The sequence below is a fragment of the Prionailurus bengalensis genome, chromosome X, assembly GCF_016509475.1.
Source record: "Prionailurus bengalensis isolate Pbe53 chromosome X, Fcat_Pben_1.1_paternal_pri, whole genome shotgun sequence".
Lineage (NCBI taxonomy): Eukaryota > Metazoa > Chordata > Mammalia > Carnivora > Felidae > Prionailurus > Prionailurus bengalensis.
Genome location: NC_057361.1, coordinates 57,871,295 through 57,892,122, shown reverse-complemented (window position 1 = coordinate 57,892,122; position 20,828 = coordinate 57,871,295). Strand labels below are relative to the sequence as shown.

The following is a 20,828-nucleotide window of genomic DNA, read 5'->3' as shown; positions in this document are numbered from 1 at the left end:
GCAGGGGGCTGGGATATCATCCATAGTGATCAAAAGCAGAGGCTCTGAGGCAGATTGCCTACTTCTTTTTTGAATTTCTGTATTCTGGTAAAATATATATAACATCAAATTTGTTATTTTGAACACTTGTAAGTATACAATACAGTGGCATTACATTAAAAATGTTGTATAACCATCACCACTGTTTCTAAATTATTTTCATCACCCCAAACAAAAACTCTGTAGCCATTAAACAACTCCCCATTAGACCTCCCCTCAGCCCCTGGTAACCTCTAATCTACTGTCTGTATGAATTTGCCTATTCTAGATACTTCATATAAGTAGAACAATATAATATTTGTCCTTTTTTGGCTGGGTTATTTCACTTAGCATAATGTTTTCAAGGTTCATTCATTTTGTAGCACGTATCAATCACTATGTCATTTCTTCCTATTGCCAAATACAGAATGTTCGTGGTGTATGTGTGTCTATGTGATATATATATATATATATATACACCACATATTGTTTATTCATTCATCTGTTGAGAGGCATTTAGGTTGCTTCTACACATTGACTACTATGAATAGTGCTATTATGAACATTTGTGAACAAGTTTTTGTTTGAATACTTGTTTTCATTCTTTTGGTATATACCTAGAGGTAGATTTGCTGGGTCATGGGGTAATTCCATGTTTAGCTTTTTTTAATGTTTATTTTATTTTTTGAGGGGGGGCAGAGAAAGAGAGAATGAGCACAAGTGAGGGAGGGGCACAGAGAGAGAGGGAGACACAGAATCCGAAGCAGGCTCCAGGCTGTCAGCATAGAACCTCAACTGTGAGAGCTCATAAACTGTGAGATCATGACCTAAGGTGACGTCACACACTTAACTGAATGAGCCACCCAGGCTCCCCTTATATTTAGCTTTCTGAGGAACTTGCAAACTTTTCTACATCAATGGTACCACTTTACATTCCCACAAGCAATATACAAGGGTTCCAACTTCTCCATATCTTCAACACTTGCTACTTATTTTTTTTGTTGTTGTTAAAAACCACATCCTAGTAGGTGTGAAGGGGATATATTATTATAGATTTTATTTTCATTTCTCTAATCACTAAGAATGAGCATCTTTTCATATGTTTATTGGCCATTTCTATATCTTCTTTGGAGAAACGTCTATTCAAGTCTTTTACCCATTTTTAAGTTGAGTTGTTTATCTTTTGTAAAAATGTTTATTTTTGAAAGAGAAAGACAGCATGTGTGTGGAAGCAGTGGAAAGGGCAGAGAGAGAGGGAGAGAGAGAAAACCAAGCAGGCTCCATGCCATCAGTCCAGAGCCTGATGTGGGGCTCGAACCCACAAACCATTAGATCATGACGTGAGCCAAAATCAAGAGTCAGACATTTAACCAAATGAGCCACCCAGTTGCCTCGTTGTTTATCTTTCTGTTGCTGAGCTGTAGGAGTTCTCTATGTTCTGGTTATTAACACTTATCAGATATATGACTTCCAAATATTTTCTCCCATTCTTTTTTTTTAAAGTTTATTTATTTATTTATCTTTCACTTTCTTGATAATGTCCTTTGATGCACAAAAGTTTTTTTGAAAAAAAATTTTTTTAAGTTTATTTATTTTGAGAGACAGAGACAGAGTAGAGGCAGAGACAGAGAAGGAAAGAGAGAATCCCAGGCAGGCTCCATGCTGTCAGTGCGGAGCTTGATGCGGGGCTTGAACTCCCAAACTGTGAGATCATGACCTGAGCCCAAACCAAGAGACAGACGGTTAACTGACTGAGCCACCCAGGTGCCCCCAAAATTTTAAATTTTGATGAAATCAAATTTATCTATTTTTCTTTGTTGCTCATGATTTTGCTATATTTAAGAATTCAATGTCAAGTCCAAGGTCATGTTGCTCATGATTTTGTTATATCTAAGAATTCAATGTCAAGTCCAAGGTCATAAAGATTTACTCCCATGTTTTCCTCTAAGAGTTTTATGCTTTTATCTCTTATTTTAGATTTTATTCACATAGAGTAAATTTTGGATGAGATGTGATGTAAAGGTCCAAATGCATTATTTTGCCTGTGGAAGTACACTTGTCCCAGCCCCATTTGTTGAACAGATTGTTCTTTCTCCATTGAATGGATTTGGCATCTTTGTTAGTTTCTGACTTAAAGTCTATTTTGTGTGTGTGTGTGTGTGTGTGTGTGTGTGTGTGTATGTTTATTCTGTGTGTTAATAGTATATCTACTTCATCTCTCTTTTGGTTACTGTTTGCAAGTAGTCTCTTTTTTATGGCTGAATAATATTCCACTGTATTTATACATATACATATACATATACATATACACATACACATACATAGCAATTTACACATTCAATGCAATCCCTATCAAAATAACACCAACACTGGGGCGCCTGGGTGGCTCAGTCGCTTAAGAGTTCAACTCTTGGATTTGGCTCAGGTCATGATCTCATGGTTTGTGGGTTTGAGCCTGGTGTTGGTCTCTGCACTGACAGTGTGGAGCCTGCTTGGGATTCTTTCTCTCTCCCTTTCTCTTTGCCTCTCCCCTACTTGTGCTCTCTCTCTCTTTCAAAATAAATAAACTTAAAAAAATTAAAAAAGAATAACACCAGCATTCTTCACAGAGCCAGAACAAACAATCCTAAAATTTGTATGAAACCAGAAAAGACCCCAAGTAGCTAAAGTAGTGCTAAAAAAGAAAATCAAAGCTGGAGGCATCACAATTCCAGACTTTAAGTTGTATTACAAAGCTGTAATCATCAAGACAGTATGGTACTGGCACAAAAAACAGACACATAGATCAATGGAACATAACAGAGAACCCAGAAATGGACCCACAAATGTATGGTCAACTAATCCTTGACAAAGCTGGAAAGAACATCCAGTGGAAAAAAGAGTCTCCTCAGCAAATGGTGCTGGGAAAACTGGACAGTGATATGCGGAAGAATGAAACTGGATCACTTTCTTACACCATGCACAAAAAGAAATTCAAAATGGATGAAAGACCTAAATGTGAGACAGGAAACCATCAAAATCCTACAGGAGAACACAGACAGCCACCTCTTTGATCTTGGTCATAGCAACTTCTTATTAGACATGTCTCTGGAGGCAAGGGAAATAAAAGCAAAAATGAACTATTGGGACCTCATTAAGATAAAAAGCTTCTGCACAGTGAAGAAAACAATCAATAAAACTAAAAGAAAACTGATGGAATGGGAGAAGATATTTGCAAATGACATATCGGATAAAGGATTAGTATCAAAAATCTATAAGGAACTTATCAAACTCAACACCCAAAATACAAAGAATCCAGTGAAGAAATGGGCAGAAGACATGAATAGACACTATTCTAAAGAAGACATCCAGATGGGAACACATGAAAAGATGCTTATCATTACTCATCATCAGGGAAATATAAATCAAATCCATAATGAGATACTACCTCACAGTAGTCAGAATGGCTAAAATTCACAACTCAGGAAACAACAGATGTTGGTGAGGATGCTGAGAAAGGGGAATGCTTTTTCACTGTTGGTTGGAATGCAAACTGGTGCAGCCACTCTCGAAAATAGTATGGACAGGGGCGCCTGGGTGGCGCAGTTGGCTAAGCGTCCGACTTCAGCCAGGTCACGATCTCGCGGTCTGTGAGTTCGAGCCCCGCGTCAGGCTCTGGGCTGATGGCTCGGAGCCTGGAGCCTGGTTCCGATTCTGTGTCTCCCTCTCTCTCTGCCCCTCCCCCGTTCATGCTCTGTCTCTCTCTGTCCCAAAAATAAATTAAAAACGTTGAAAAAAAAATTAAAAAAAAAAAAAAAGAAAATAGTATGGAGGTTACTCAAAAAATTAAAAATAGAACTACCATTTAGGTATTTATATAAAGGATACAAAAATGCTGATTCAAAGGGGTACATGCACCCCAATGTTTATAGCAGCACTATCAATAATAGCCAAATTATGGAAAGAGCCGAATATCCATCAACTGATGAATGAATAAAGGAGATATGGTGTATATATATACAATGGAATGCTACTTGGTGATCAAAAGGAATGAAATCTTGCCATTTGCAACAACGTGGATGGAACTAGAGGGTATTATGCTAAGCAAAATAAGTCAGGCAAAAAAAGACAAATATATGATTTTGCTCATATGTGGAATAAAAGAAACACAACAGATGAACATAGGGCAAGGGAAGGAAAAATAAGATAAAAACAGAGAGGGAGGAAAACTATAAGAGACTCTTAAATACAGAGAACAAACTGAGGGTTACTGGAGGGGAGGTGGGTGGTAGGATGGGCTAAATGGTGATGCGCATTAAGGAGGGCACTTGTTGAGATAAGCACTGGGTGTTATATGTAAGTGATGAATCACTGGGTTCTACTCCTGAAACCAATACTATACTGCATGTTAACTAACTTGAATTAAAATAAATTAAAAAAAATAACTTGACAAAATTTATATGCTCTGATAATAAAAACTTACAACAAACTAAGAATACATAAGAACTTCCTCAATCTGATAAAGGGTATCTATGAAAAACTTAAGGTAATGTCATGCTTAATGGTGAAAGACTGAATCCTTTCCCCAAGATCAGGAAAAATAGAATGGTTTCTATTATCAACACTCCTATTCAACATCATCCTGAAGGTCCAAGCTGATGTAATAGGGGAAGTAAGAGAAATAAAAGACATACCGATTAGAAAGGAAGAAATAAAACTGTATTTACAGATGGCATGACTGCCCATGTAGAAAATCCCAAAGAACCTACAAAATAGCTACTAAACTAATAAAGTCAGAAGACAGAAGTTAATATACAAAAATTAATTGTATACCAGCAATGAACAACTGGATAAACAACTTGGAAGTTTCTTATAAAGTTAAACACACACTTAACATATGACCTATAGCAATCCTAGGTATTTACCCAAGTGAAATGTTTATCTATGTTTACACAGAAACCTGTATGTAAATGTTTTTATAGCAGCTTTATTCATAATCACCAAAAACTGGAAAAAATTCTGCAAGATATCCTTTAATAGGTGAACAGATAAACTGTGGGTCACCCATACAATGGAATACAAGTTGGCCAAAAAAAGAAAAAAAAAGGCAGAAACTACTGATATAAGCAATAACATAAATGAGTCTGAAACACGTTATGCTAAGTGAAAGAAGCCATACTGTATGTTTCTATTTATATGACACTGATGCAAAAGGAAAACAATAATAACAGAATACACATCAGTGTTTGCCAAGTGCTAGGGATGTGGGAGGAGCTGACTACAAAGGGGGTGAGGAATTTGGGAGGATAATAGAATTATTCTATACCTTGACTGTGATGGTGGTTATACAACTGTATGTGTCATCAAAACTCTTGGAACTGTACACTAAAAAAGGTAAATCTTACTGTATGTCAGATATGCCTTAATAAAGTTGAAAAAAAATCAATGTCACTTGCCATACTAACAGAATAAAAACAAACAATAAGATCATCTCAATAGGATTCGGAAAAAAATTTTGAATGTATGTTCATGATATAAACTTTCAGGAAACTTGGGATAGACAGGAACTTCTTCAACCTGATAAAGGACATATACAAAAACCTACAGCTAATATCACACTTACTGGTGAATCTTTCCCTAAGATTGTGAACAAAGCAAGGATATCCCTTTTCACCTACTCTATTCAGTATTTTACTGGGGGTTCTAATAAGTACAATATGACAAGGTCAAGTTAAAAAAAAGAGGCGTACAGAGCAGATAAGTAAATAAAACTGTTCCCATTTGCAGATGACATGATTGTCTATGTAGACTCTATAAGCTATAAAGAATCTAAAAAGCTATAAGAACCAACAAATATATGCAAACAATTGTAAATTAAAATTAAAAAACACTTCCAATATCATAAAAATATGAAATACTAAGGAATATACTTGACAAAAGATGTACAACACTCGTATACTGAAAATTAAAACACAACGGAGAGAAATTAAAGTTTTAAATAAATGGAGAGATGCACTGAGTCATAAAACACTTAATATTGGTAAGATGTAAATTCTCCTCAAATTTACGTATAGATTCTGTGCAGTCCTAATCAAACTCCCAGCAGAATTTTTTGTAGAAAATGACAAGCTTATTCTAAAATTTATATGAAAATGCACAGAACCTACTTTTCCCAAAACAATTTTGAAAAAGAATAACAACTTTGGAGAGCTTATACTACCTGATGTCAGAACTTATTATAAAGCTAGTATAATCAAAACATGTTGGTACTGGCATAAAGATAGACATGTACATCAATGGAGTAGAATCTAGAAAATGACTTATGGACAATTGATTTTCACAAAGGTGCCAAGTCAGAATGAATCAATCATAGACTTAAATGTAAAGCTTAAAACTAAATTCTAGAAGATAACTTAGAGGGAAATCTTAGTGACCTTGGTTTGGCAAAGATTTCTCTCTTTTTTAATTGTTTTTAATATTTATTTATTTTTGAGAGAGAGAGCACAAGCAGAGGAGAGGGAGAGAGAGAGAGAGAGAGGGAGACACAGGATCTGAGGCAGGTTCCAGGCTCTGAGCTGTCAGCACAGAGCCCAATGTGGGGCTTGAACTCACGAACCATGAGATTATGACCTGAGCCAAAGTCAGACGCTTAACTGACTGAGCCACCCAGGTGCCCCTGGTTTGGCAAAGATTTCTTAAACAGGACATGAAACCCATTAAACATAAAAGAAAAAAATGTCAATAAATTGGATGGCATCAAAATTATAAAGGCTTGCTCTTCAAAAGACATTGTTAAAAAAGGGAAAGGCAAAAAAAGGGAAAGGCAAGTCACAGACCAGGAGGAAATTTTTAAAAAACATAAAAGTCCTTTGTTGGATGTATCTAGTATATATAAAGAATTTTAACTGAAAAGTGAGAAAAAAGACAACCCAGTGAAAAAATGGGGATGATCTGAACATATATTTCAGAAAACATACATATGGCAAATAAGCACATAAAAAGATGCTCAACATCATTAGTCATAAGGGAAATGAAAACTAAACCCACAATGAGGTACCACTACCCCTTCACTAGACCACCTAAGGTTTAAAAGACTGACCATACTCAATATTGGTGAGAATGTACAGCAACAAGAACACTCATAAATTGCTAGTAGGAAGTTATACCACTTTGGAAAACAATTTGGCAGTTGCTTAAAAGTTAAAATGTACACCTACCATAGGAGACAACCAGCCAGTCCACTCCTAGGTTATCTCCCCAAAAGAAATAAAACATATATCCACACAAAGACTTGTACACAAATGTTCAGTACACTATTTGTAATAGTGAAAAACTGGAAACAACACAAAATGTCCATCAACAGGTGAATGGATAAACATATTGTGGTATAGCCATACAACAGGAGGCCATTCAGCAATAAAAAGGAAAGAGGTATTGATACACACAGCCACATGGATGAACCTTGAAATACTTACACTGAGTGAAACCCAGAAAAAGAAAATATACTGTATGATTCAATTTTTGTAAAATTCTAGAAAATAAAAAACGAGTCTATAGTGACAGCAGATTAATGGTTGCTTGGAGATAGGGAGGTAGAGGGGTGAACTAGGGAGAGGAGAAAGGGTTTACAAAGGGGAACAAAATTAAGTTTTTGTCATGATGGACATTGACATTATCTTGATTGTGGTGAGGATTTCATGAGTGTATATCTGTGTCAAAGCTTACTAAATTGTACATTTTAAATATATACAATTTATTGTGGGCCAATCATACCTCAATGAAAATGTAAAAAAATTAACTGACCTTCAATAGAGGCAGTGATGGAAAGGGTTCTCTACTCTTAATTTTTTTTACCTTTTATTTTTGAGAGACAGAGAGAGAGCACGAGCAGGGGAGGGACATAGAGAGAAAGGAGACACAGAATCCGAAGCAGGCTCCAGGCTCTGAGCTGTCAGCACATAGCCTGACACAGGGCTCGAGCTCACAAACTGTGAGATCATGACTTGAGCTGAAGTCCGATACTTAACTGACTGAGCTACCCAGGTGCCCTAGGGTTCTCTACTCTTGGTCTTTCACATTTGTTCAAAGATATTCAAAGGTATCATTAGGAAATCAGGCTTTCAGGTAGAAGAACTTCATATTTTGAAGTGTTTAATTCTAAACAAAAAGGAAGCTATTTTCCATTTTTTCCTATCCCCAATGTAGACAAGAGAAATGACAGTTCAAGCTGTCCATACCTTCACTCGAGCTGCAGTGCCTTCCATTCCACGGCTCTGAGTCTCTTTCCGCTTATCTGCAACCTCCCGTTGTTTTTGGAGAGCATCCTTGAGACGCTTGTTGGCAGCAGCTGCCTAAATAAAAACAGCTCATAGTAATGTTGAATTGAGGGTTAAAAAAAACCATTTTAATTTCCAGCATATTAGTAAAGAAAAATGAAAAAAATCTTTTAAAAATATTTATTTATTTTGAGAGTGAGCAAGCACAACCGGGGGAGGGGGGGAGGCAGAGAGAGAAGGAGAGACAGAATCCCAAGCAGACAGCGCAGAGCCCAATGCAGGGCTTGAACTAACAAACTGTGAGATCATGACCTGAGTTGTAATGTGTGACCCAAGGTACACATTTCAAAGTACCACAGACTGAAAGTGTCTGGAAATGTCACAAATTACTCTGTATTTCGTTTGGAAAGAAGCAAGCCCAATTGGGGGAAAAATCCTTATCCGAATGGTACCATTTTCTTCAGATTTTTATCTGTGCACAGTTTGTGACATAAAACAGGGATTAAGACTTAGGAATTGCTGGTCAAGATTGATATCCCTGGTTTCTCAGGACACTGGCTCATTTAAGGGATATTACTATGTCAGCATTTAAGCCTGAAGGTGACAGTACACCTGACCTAGCAGATTGGGTTTTCTTACCTCCTCAGTTTTACGTCTGAGCACATTAGACTGTTTCTGGAAGTTTCTTTCAAGTTTGAGCAGTTCATATTGCCTCTTACGGTCCTGAGAAGAAAAAGTCAGACTTTTAATTGCTATTCAGCTAGCTGACATAAAACCTTATAATGTAACTAAAGAGTCTTTCAGTATAACAGTCAGTATGGAAAACAGGATTTAATTTTCCTCAAAAAATTAAAAATAGAACTACCATAAGATCCAGCACAATCTCACTACTGGGTGAGATTTCAAAGGAAATGAAATCAGTATCTTGAAGATATATTTGTATGCTCATATTCATTGCAGCATTATTCATAGTAACCAAGATATGGAAATAACCTAAGTGTTGACAGATGAATGGATAAAGAAAATGTGGTATATGTATACAATGGAATATTATTCAGTCACAAACAAAAAGGAAATCTCACTATTTGCAACAACATGGATGAACCTAAAGGTCATTATGTAATTGAAATAAACCAGACATGAGAAAGATGAATACTGTATGATCTCACTTATATGTGGAATCTAAAAAAAGTCAGACTCATAGAACTAGAGAGTAATGGTGGTTACCAGGAACTGGGGGTGGGGAAAACATGGAAAGGTTGGTCAAAGAGTACAAACTTTTGGTTATAAAATGAGTAAGTTCTGGGGATCTATATATAATAGCGACTATAGTTAATAATACTATATTGTATAATTGAAATCTGCTAAGGAATAGATCTTAAGTGTTCTCTTTACACTGAAAAAAATAGGTAACTATGTGAGGTGATGGATGTGTTGCCAATGGGAAATGTGACATCTTCAAATTTATTCTTCTGAGATTGTTACGACTATGCTGGGTCACCTCCATTTCAATATGAATTTTAGGATCAGCATGTGAATATTTGCAAATAAGTCAGTTGGAATTTTGATTGAGATTATACTGAATCTGAGATCAATCTGGGGAGCATTCCATCTTAAGTATATTAAATCTTCCCATTCATTGGCACAAAAACAGACACATAGACCAATGGAATAGAATAGAAACCCCAGAACTAGACCCACAAACGTATGGCCAACTCATCTTTGACAAAGCAGGAAAGAACATCCAATGGAAAAAAGACAGCCTCTTTAACAAATGGTGCTGGGAGAACTGGACAGCAACATGCAGAAGGTTGAAACTAGACCACTTTCTGACACCATTCACAAAAATAAACTCAAAATGGATAAAGGACCTAAATGTGAGACAGGAAACCGTCAAAACCTTAGAGGAGAAAGCAGGAAAAGACCTCTCTGACCTCAGCCGTAGCAATCTCTTACTCGACACATCCCCAAAGGCAAGGCAATTAAAAGCAAAAGTGAATTACTGGGACCTTATGAAGATAAAAAGCTTCTGCACAGCAAAGGAAACAACCAACAAAACTAAAAGGCAACCAACGGAATGGGAAAAGATATTTGCAAATGACATATCGGACAAAGGGCTAGTATCCAAAATCTATAAAGAGCTCACCAAACTCCACACCCGAAAAACAAATAACCCAGTGAAGAAATGGGCAGAAAACATGAATAGACACTTCTCTAAAGAAGACATCCGGATGGCCAACAGGCACATGAAAAGATGTTCAGCGTCGCTCCTTATCAGGGAAATACAAATCAAAACCACACTCAGGTATCACCTCACGCCAGTCAGAGTGGCCAAAATGAACAAATCAGGAGACTATAGATGCTGGAGAGGATGTGGAGAAACGGGAACCCTCTTGCACTGTTGGTGGGAATGCAAACTGGTGCAGCCGCTCTGGAAAGCAGTGTGGAGGTTCCTCAGAAAATTAAAAATAGACCTACCCTATGACCCAGCAATAGCACTGCTAGGAATTTATCCAAGGGATACAGGAGTACTGATGCATAGGGCCACTTGTACCCCAGTGTTCATAGCAGCACTCTCAACAATAGCCAAATTATGGAAAGAGCCTAAATGTCCATCAACTGATGAATGGATAAAGAAATTGTGGTTTATATACACAATGGAATATTATGTGGCAATGAGAAAAAATGAAATATGGCCTTTTGTAGCAACGTGGATGGAACTGGAGAGTGTGATGCTAAGTGAAATAAGCCATACAGAGAAAGACAGATACCATATGGTTTCACTCTTATGTGGATCCTGAGAAACTGAACAGGAACCCATGGGGGAGGGGAAGGAAAAAAAAAAAAGAGGTTAGAATGGGAGAGAGCCAAAGCATAAGAGACTGTTAAAAACTGAGAACAAACTGAGGGTTGATGGGGGGTGGGAGGGAGGAGAGGGTGGGTGATGGGTATTGAGGAGGGCACCTTTTGGCATGAGCACTGGGTGTTGTATGGAAACCAATTTGTCAATAAATTTCATAAAAAAAAAAAACCTTCCCATTCATGAACATGGGTTATATTTCCATTTATTTTGATATTTAATTAATTCAAAGATGTTTTATAGTTTTTAGTGTATAAGTTTTATACTTGTTAAGTTTATTCCTAAGCATTTTATTCTTATTGATGTTACTATAAATGGAATTATTTTCTTCATTTTCAAATTGGTTTCTAGTGTAAAGAAATACAACCGGCTTTTGTACATTGACGAAATGTACAAATGCATCGAACCTTGCTGAACTCATGTATTAGTTTTACCAGTTTTTGTAGTAGATCTTCTAGCATTTTATACATACAATATGTCATCTGCTAACAGGGAGATTTTTGCTTCTTCCTTTCCAATCTGGATGCCTTTTATATATTTTTCTTGCTTAAGTGCCCTGGCCAGAACCTCCAGGACAATATGGAATAAAAGCAATGAGAGTGGATATTCTTGTCTTGTTCCTGATCTTAGGGGGAAAGTATCCTGTCTTTCCCCATTAAGTATGATGTTAACTGTGGGATTTTCGTAAATGCCCTTCATCAGGTTGAGAAGTTTCCTTTTACTCCTAGTTTCTTGAGTGTTTTTTATTATGAAAGGGTGATGGATTTTGTCAAATATGTTTTCTATGTCTATTGAGATAATCATGTGGTTCTTATTCTTTTTAAAAATTTTTTTTTCAACGTTTATTTATTTTTGGGACAGAGAGAGACAGAGCATGAACGGGGGAAGGGCAGAGAGAGAGGGAGACACAGAATCGGAAACAGGCTCCAGGCCCTGAGCCATCAGCCCAGAGTCTGACGCGGGGCTCGAACTCACGGACCGCGAGATCGTGACCTGGCTGAAGTCGGACGCTTAACCGACTGCGCCACCCAGGCGCCCCTATTCTTTATTTTACTGATATGGTGTAATACATTAATTGATTTTCAGATCTTAAGGAAGGCTTGCATTTTTTCAGATGAACCTTACTTGGTCATGGTGTATCATTCTTTTTATATGTTGCTGGATTCAGTTTGATTTTGGAGATTTTCTCATCTATATTCTACAGTTTTCTTGGGATGTCTTGTTTTGGTGTCAAGGAAATACTCATAGAATGAGGTGGGAAATGTTTCCTTTGCTTCTGTTTTTCGGAATAGTTTCCAAAAATTTGGTATTATTTCCTCTTTAATTTTTTTAATTACAAATTTTTTAATGTTTATTTCTTTTTGAGAGAGAGAGTGAGTGAGCAGGGGAGGGACATAGAGAGAGAGAGACACAGAATCTGAAGCAGGCTCCAGGCTCTGAGCTATCAGTACAGAGCCTAATGCTGAACATTTCTGTTCATCTGCTAGCTTTGGGTTTAGTTTGCTTTTTTTCCCCACTGTCTTAAAGTGGAAGGCTTTTTTTCCCCCAGTGTCTTAAAGTGGAAGTCTAGGTTACTGATTTGAGATATTTCTTTATTTTTTAAAAATGTTTACTTATTTTTTTTTTTTTTTTTTTAAATTTTTTTTTTTCAACGTTTATTTATTTTTGGGACAGAGAGAGACAGAGCATGAACGGGGGAGGGGCAGAGAGAGAGGGAGACACAGAGTCGGAAACAGGCTCCAGGCTCTGAGCCATCAGCCCAGAGCCCGACGCGGGGCTGGAACTCACAGACCGCGAGATCGTGACCTGGCTGAAGTCGGACGCTTAACCGACTGCGCCACCCAGGCGCCCCAAATGTTTACTTATTTTGAGAGTGATAGTGCAAGCAGGGGAGGGGCAGAGGGAGAAGGGGAGAGAGAATCCCAAGCAGGCTCTGCACTGTCAGCACAGGGGCTTGATCTCACAAACCATGAGATCATGACCTGAGCCGAAATTAAGAGACAGACGCTTAACGGACTGAGCCTCCCAGATGCCCCTCACCTTCCCCTTTAGATAAGACATTCTTCTAGGTGAGAGCTCATATAATACTCATCTATTTTCCATGGTATCTAGCAGATAGTACCTTGCATGTAGTAGATGTTTAAGAAATAGCTGCTAAATTCATGAATGTGTCACATTTTTGGAAATAACTAGTTGTTTGAAGAGAGGCTTTAATGCTAGTCAGCCCCGAGAAGGCTTTGTTAGGTAGGCCTTTGAGAAGCTGTAGTTACTTACTCGTTCTTTTAACTGGATTACTTCTTTGTCTTTTTGTTGTTTCCATTGTCTAAACTTCTCAGCATCCTCTTTCATCTGACGCATCAACTGTACCCGCTGGTTTTTCATCACCTGTAAAAACAAAAACCAATACAATTATTAATCATCTGCACTTATTCTAGGCTGATGTGCAGATGGATAGACTAACTATTAAGAAGAGAGAAAACCCAGAGCTAAGCTGAGAAGGCTGCCAACAGATTTTCTGATTAGGCTTGCAATACCCCTTGCTATGCTTGGGTTTCCAAGTATAGACTACACAGATGAACATGTTGAAGAAATTTTTTAAAAATGTACCGACAGCTAAATTCAGCCCTAAATTCATTGTACATAAATGAAATTTCAGGGAAATATCTACTAATCCCCAAGGACAAATCCACCTAGCAATCACTGTATTCTAAAGGTTTCCGTATAAGTGGCCTGTTCACTCCACTTTGCAGATGTCAGAAGTTGAACATTCAATATCTGAAAATATTCTCCAGGTGTCTGTCAGTTTGCAACTAGTTTATGAAATCCTTCTACATAATCATGGAAGGTGGTTAGGATATCACCACAAAAAACTAAGGTATCTTTCTCCTTTGGTTTCAGGGAATCTAACATTAAACTCTGAATGTTAAAGCAGGGTGTCATTGTTCAGACTCTAGATGACTACCAGCACAATGTCCTGTAAAAGGGGCATTTGTGGAGATTCACACACTTGCAGATGATGGCCCTGCCTGCTACTTTCTCACCTGACAATGCCTCCGTAGTATAATTCTAAATGGAACACCTATGTTTGTAAGTTTTAATGAAACAAACCCAAGGATGAGCATTTATTACCCGTATCTCCTGGTTCAGTTTGGAAACGGTATGCTCTGTGGATTCTTTCAGCTTCAGAAGTTTGGACTGTTCATTGAGTTTCTTCTTCAGATCAGCTATTTGACCCTCTAGCTCCTGGAGACGTTTACGGCGGCGCTCACTCAACCTAAAAACAGACACTATAGGAATGAAGACTAGCAGCAGCAAAGCCTGACTTCAAAAGACATAGACTCCCAGGTTCACAATCCTGATATATATAAAATAGGTGACCAGTTGCATAGTCATCTTCAAATAATGAATACGCCCCAAACAACCAAAACTGTCTCAATAATGGGAGCTCAATACCAAGAGTAAAACAATAAATTTTTTGAGGATATAACAATGAAATTGCCTCAATACTTCATTCCCTACTACTAGGTTAAAAGGATGGTTCTTTGAAGATATTTCACTTTAGTTTAGCTGTAAAGGAATAATTTTGGTGATTATTACACTAGTCTGAGATAGAAAGTAAACATTCAGCATAATATTTAAGAAGATGAACTTGAGGGGAGCCTGGGTGGCTCAGTCTGTTAAATGTCCGACTTTGGCTCATGCTCTCATGGCTCGTGAGTTTGAGCCCCACATAGGGCTCTCTGCTGACAGAGTGGAGCCTGCTTCGGATTCTGTGTCTCCGTCTCTCTCTGCCCCTCCCCTGCTCGCACTCTGTCTCTCCCAATCTCTCTCAAAAATAAACATTAAAATTTTTTTTAAAGAACATGAACTTTGGACTCAAAGGAGATATAATAGAGTCACAGACTAAAACATAAGGTAGAATAGCCAATAAGGCAGAGGTCTGAGGAAAAGCAGAATATTCTGGTTATCTGCCTTAGTTTTATTCTTAACTGAGGGATGGCTAGATTGGTTTTTCATTTACTAGCCTGGACATTAATTCTATTCACAAGCTAATTTACAGTCTGTACAGGGACAAAGAAACTGTAGCTGTGTGGTAGGTCTGATAATCTTTCAAAATCCAGCTCAAATGCTAACTTCTTATAAGGTCTTCCTTGATCATGCCAGTCTAAACTGATATCCCCTACCTCTGAACTCTTAAAGCAATTACTGCCTAAGAAATTCATTTAGCTACTAATCTACTAATCATATGCTGTTACGGCATTCTTTCACTATCATCATGAGGTATTGTTGAAAATCTCAATTACTTTTCTTTTGTTTAGATCTTCTTTCCACAATTAGGTATAAATCCTGTGGGGGCAGGAAATGGCTCTTTTACTTCTCTATTTCATTTATAACTTCCTCACACACAGTAGGGACTTGAAATAATATTTATTGGATTTATTCTTACTTGGCTTGGTTGACATCCTTCTTTGTTGTCTGAAGTTCAAGAACCAATTCTTCTTTTTCCTTCTGCAGATTGATGACTTCCAACTCTAGATTTTTTATGTTATCCTAGAAATGTTATGGGTCAGAGAGAAAAAAAGCATTGAAAGGCACGAAAGAAAATTTACTTTAAAAAAAAAAAAGAAGGGCCACCTGGGTGGTTCAGTTGGTTAAGTGTCCAACTTCGGCTCAGGTCATGATCTCATGGTTTGTGAGTTTGAGCCCCACGTGGGGCTCTCTGCTGTCAGTGCAGAGCCAGATTTGGATCCTCTGTCTCCCTCTCTCTCTGCCCCTCCCCCACTTTCTCTCTCAAAAATAAGCAATTAAAAAAATAATAAATGAAAAAAGAAAACATTCCACATCTTAAGGAACTATGTGTTCAATTTTACCACTTCAATTACAAACTAAAAACATCAGTCTGTACTTGATTTAAGGAGATGAAAGTTACACCTAGTGGAAAAAGTATAAACTTGGAATCCAAAAGTTTGAACATTGAGTCCAGCACTTAATATCTAAATGTCTTAACAAAAGTCATTTCCTCTCTTTTTAGCCTTAGTTTCAACGCATAGGAGAGTTCATATAGCAGGCCTGAGATTGCTGTTCTTAAAAAGTATTGCTTGCAAGATTGGCCCTTGGCTCAGGTGTGTGAACTTGGTAGGGTTCTTACCCTTTTGATAAGAATGGCTCATTATGCCAAGAAACAGACTCTTTTTTCAAAGTTTATTTAATTATTTTGAGAGAGGGAGAGAGAATATCCCAAGCAGGCTCCGTACTGTCAGTGTGGAGCCCAACACAGGGCTTGAACCAACAAACTGTGAGATCATGACCTGAGCCGAAATCAAGAGTCCAACTCTTAACCGATTGAGCCACCCAGGTACCCCAACAGACTCTTAACTATAGAGCACAAACTGATGGTTACCAGAGGGGAGGTGGCTGGGGTGAAATGGGTGATGGGGATTAAGGAGTGCCCTTGTGATGAGCACTGGGTGATGTACGGAATTGTTGAATCACTATATTGTACACCTGAAACTAATATGACACTGTATGTTAACTAACTGGAATTAAAATAAAAACTTAAAAAAAACACCTGGACTCCTAGACTCCAGGGAGGTTCCCTGATAGACAACATTTCACACATGTCACAAACCATTGCTGGAGGAATTAAATAATAACTTACTCCACTAGGAGAAGACTCTTGGAAGCTTACATCTGGTTCCCTTCAGACTTTTCCCCATGTGCTTTTTCCTTTTGATGATTTTGTTTTGTATCCTTCTACTGTAATAACTCTTAGCTGTATGACTATATGCCAAGTCCTCTGAATCATCCTGGTGAATCATCAAACCTTGGGGTGGTCTTGGGGACCCTCGAGAGTTTCCCTATCTATGTGAACAATTAACAACACGACTTACCTCACAGGGTTGTTGGGAAGATGAAATAAGATAAAGAAGGGAAGACATTCTATAAATAGTAAAGAGCTACACAAACATTCTTATATTCAGAACTTTCAAACATATATATTCAATACCTTTTGCAGTTCTGCATACATTTAGGAAATGAATTCTAGAAACTGAAGTTTAGTAGTTTCCAAGATTGGGAAAACCCAATAGATTCCTTCCTGTTCTCATAACCAAAAAATTAAAGGACACCGGCTGAATGAGCAGTTGGTAGCCAAGAAGATTATGTGGTGGTCTTAGACCGGTATTGAAACGACACAAAGAGGCAGGTTAGGTGGGGCTGTATCAGAGAAGCTTTCTAAACAGGCAAGAGCTGTTTTCCACAAAATATAATGAACCACGCTAATACCCAACGAAAATCAGTCTCATTGCTTTATAGCTACCCTGCATATTTAAACTGGCAATAATGTGTGTATGTGTGTGTACACTTAGAGAAGTAACACATGAAAACATTCTGGTTAAAATATAATCCAGATAGTACATATAAAGGGTGAGTCCCCTCTACTGCCCTACTCTTCCAAAATGCCAGTCCCCTATCCAGAAGTAACCACTGCTAACAGACTGGTCCAGATTTCCAGACATTCTTCCTAGACATTTGCATATTATATATGTGGAAATTTACATATTCTAGACATTTAAACATATATGTAAATGCCTTAAAATGCATAACTGATAAATATATAAATATATTGTGGCAAATGTCTAGAGTATTTATTTAAATAGATACAAAAATAATATGTGCATATTTGTATGTGTGTCTATTGGAATGTGTTAAAGGTAAGCAGAATTATACTAAAAGTGTGTATTATTCTGTAACTTTTTTTTTAGTCTTTGAAATTTATTTATATCATTGCATAGAGATCTACCTCATTGTTTTGCCATAATGGAATATTCTTGTGCATGCCTTCTGTACATGCATGCAAGGTTTTTCTAGGGTAGGAACAAGTGGAATTACAGAGTCATGGGGGTACACACTTTTAATTTAATTTTTAAAAATTTATTTATTTAGAGAGAGAGAACCAGCGGGGGAGGGGGAGAAAGAGAGGGGAAAATAGGATCCAAAGTGGGTTCCACACTGACAGCAGAGAGCCTGATATGGCGGCTCAAACTCACGAACTGCAAGATCATGACCACAGCTGAAGTCGGATGCTTAACCGACTGAGCCATCTAGGCACCCCCACACTTGTAATTTTAATAGATACTGCTAAGTTGTCCTCTAAAGTGGCAATTCCAATTTCTACTCTTGCTAGCTAGGTAGGAGAGTACTTATTTCCCTGCACTCTTGTCAACATTTGATATTACTACACTTCAAAATTTTTACCAGTTGGATGGGTGAGAAATAGTATCTTTTCATTATATATGCCACATTTAGTCAAAACTGTCTCACTGACTCCACAAAGGGAGTTAATTGAGTCTTGGGTTACTATAACTCATGGCAATCTTCATTAATCAGATGTATACCTCCTCAAATTTTTCTATAGCAATTCTTCAGTGATAGAAAAACTATTTAGAACAAAAAACTACCTTTATTTCTTAGAAAGAGACAGTGATTTACAGGTGATGGAAAGGTACTGTTTACCATAAGAATTTGTTTCCTCTTAACTTTAAGGTTTGGGAGCTCAAGCATATTGGGTTCCAAGGGAAAAAGGGACAAGATATGTTACTACAGCTCTAGCTCATTCCTAGCACCTCCTCATAGAGTTAGAAGTACACTGGGGGATCATATGTCCCCATGTTTCCAGGAGTAAAAGAGTAAAAGAGTAAAAGAGAGGAATAATTTCTCAACCTGACCATTAATCCTTTGTTTACCCTGGAAAAGTCAAAATACATTCAACTTTAAAAAGGTGAGGCACCTGGGTAGCTCAGTGGATTAAGTGTCTGACGCTTGGTTTCAGCTCAGGTCATGATCCCACGGTTCGTGAGATTGAGCCTGGCATCGGGCTCTGGGCTGAACAGCATGGAGCCTGCTTGGAATTCTCTCTCCCTCTCTCGCTGCTCCTTCCCTACTCTCTTTCTCTCAAAATAAATAAATAAACTTAAAAAAAAAAGTAGGAAAGCAACCTAAAAAAGGTTGCATTTTAAGTCCTGCTAACCTGGAAGCTTGAGCTGCATATTTAATTTGCTCCCCCTTGAAATCCCACTAAAATGACCCCCCAAAAGGGTATAAGTTAACAAGGATGAAGGAGCAGTCAAGAAATATAAACAAATATTTAGAAGAGGAAAATAGTTGAGTAGTGGTAACTGATTTAGCAGAGTGGAAAAAGCTAAAATATGACTCCTATAGGACAAATGCCAAGAAGAAACAAGCCAATTTGTACCATAGAACCACAGAGAGGAGCACAGGTTTCCTCTCTGGAGAGGCCAAATCTGAGAGGCTGGATTCACAGACAGCACATACAGCAGAAGGCAGGGATAAGGTATCATACTGCTGAGAGAATTAAATAAAAGTCTGTACATGACTGGACGGACTCCTTCAACTCCCTTATTTTCTCTAGGTTGCCAGAAATAAGGCATACCACTACTCTGTCTACACCACTGCAGAGAGAATGACAAATTTCTTTATTGGAAACTGACCACCCAAGATAAACCCATGCATACACAACTTCCTACCAGCTTTTAGTGTCCCACTGTTAAATATGAATGGGTAGCCAAAGATCACTGGAAATTTGAGGAAAGCTTCTTATATGAAAGAAAAGACCAAACACACTAAAGACAGGAATTTGGAGGACCCAGAGGCAAGGCAGGAAGAAAAAGAAAACCTCAAAAAAATGTAATTTCTATTAGAGATGAGCATTGCATCCAAGAAAAAAAATAGAAGGATATAAAAAATTAGAGGATTAAAAACATCTTAGAAATTATTGGCAAATAGGTGCAGAGGGAAATCACCCATAGAGTGGAATAAAGAGATAAAAAATAGAAAATAGGAGGGAAGAGATAAGAAAAGCAGAGACTATATCTAGGAGATCTAATATCTGACTATGAGGAGTGCAAGAAAAGAGAAATGGGAAAAACAGAAAGGGGGCATTATTAAAGAAATAATATAAGAAACCTTCCCATTAAAGAGAATACAAATTTCTAGTTTGAAAGGACCCACCAAGTACAATAAACAAGAAAAGTCCCATACAAAGGCACATCATTGTGAAATTCATTCACACTTGGCAACAAAGAAAAGGTTCTTAAAGTTTCTAGAGCAGGAGTGGTGGTGGCAGTGGAATACAGATCAAATAAAAAGAATCAGGCATTATAATGAACTTCTCAACAGCAATACTGAAAACAGAAGACAGTGAAGAAAAGCCTGCACATTTCTGAAGAAAAATGATTTCCATTGTAGAATCTAAACCCAACCAACTAACTAACAACAACAGCAACAACAACAACAACAACAACAAAAAGCTATTTTCAGGTATGCAATGGTTTAAAACATTTCTCTTTCATGAACACTGTCTCAGAAAGTTATTGGGGTTGTATTTAACCAACACAAAGGGGTATCCCAAGAATGAGGAAGATACAGAATCTGTTTCAACACAGAGATGAGAAGTGAAGCAGATTCCCAGGATGACAGTCCCAGGTTGCCAGCTGGGCAGCAGGCCTACAGAAAGAAAATCAGGACAGAAGATTCCAGGAGGGTTGTCTTCAAGAAAGAAATGGATTGATAAATTATCTGGTATGTTTGACCATATTAGAAGGAGTTTTATAAGTCTGTAAAGAAGTTTGGAGATAAATTATTGACAGGTACATAGAAGACTAAGTAAATGAAAA

General features: G+C 37.6%; 1 protein-coding gene across 2 annotated transcripts in view; it reads right to left on the bottom strand.

Moving 5' to 3' along the window:
• The window catches only part of KIF4A (kinesin family member 4A), a 129,080-nt gene that overhangs the window by 29,944 nt on the left and 78,308 nt on the right, over nt 1-20,828 (bottom strand). For both annotated transcript variants that reach the window (XM_043571000.1, XM_043571001.1), the window contains 5 exons: nt 15,581-15,684; nt 14,263-14,407; nt 13,408-13,518; nt 8,913-8,996; nt 8,235-8,348 (listed from right to left, as the gene is read on the bottom strand). In XM_043571000.1, coding sequence (XP_043426935.1) covers nt 8,235-8,348; nt 8,913-8,996; nt 13,408-13,518; nt 14,263-14,407; nt 15,581-15,684 — 558 coding nt within the window. The remainder of the gene's footprint in view (nt 1-8,234; nt 8,349-8,912; nt 8,997-13,407; nt 13,519-14,262; nt 14,408-15,580; nt 15,685-20,828) is intronic.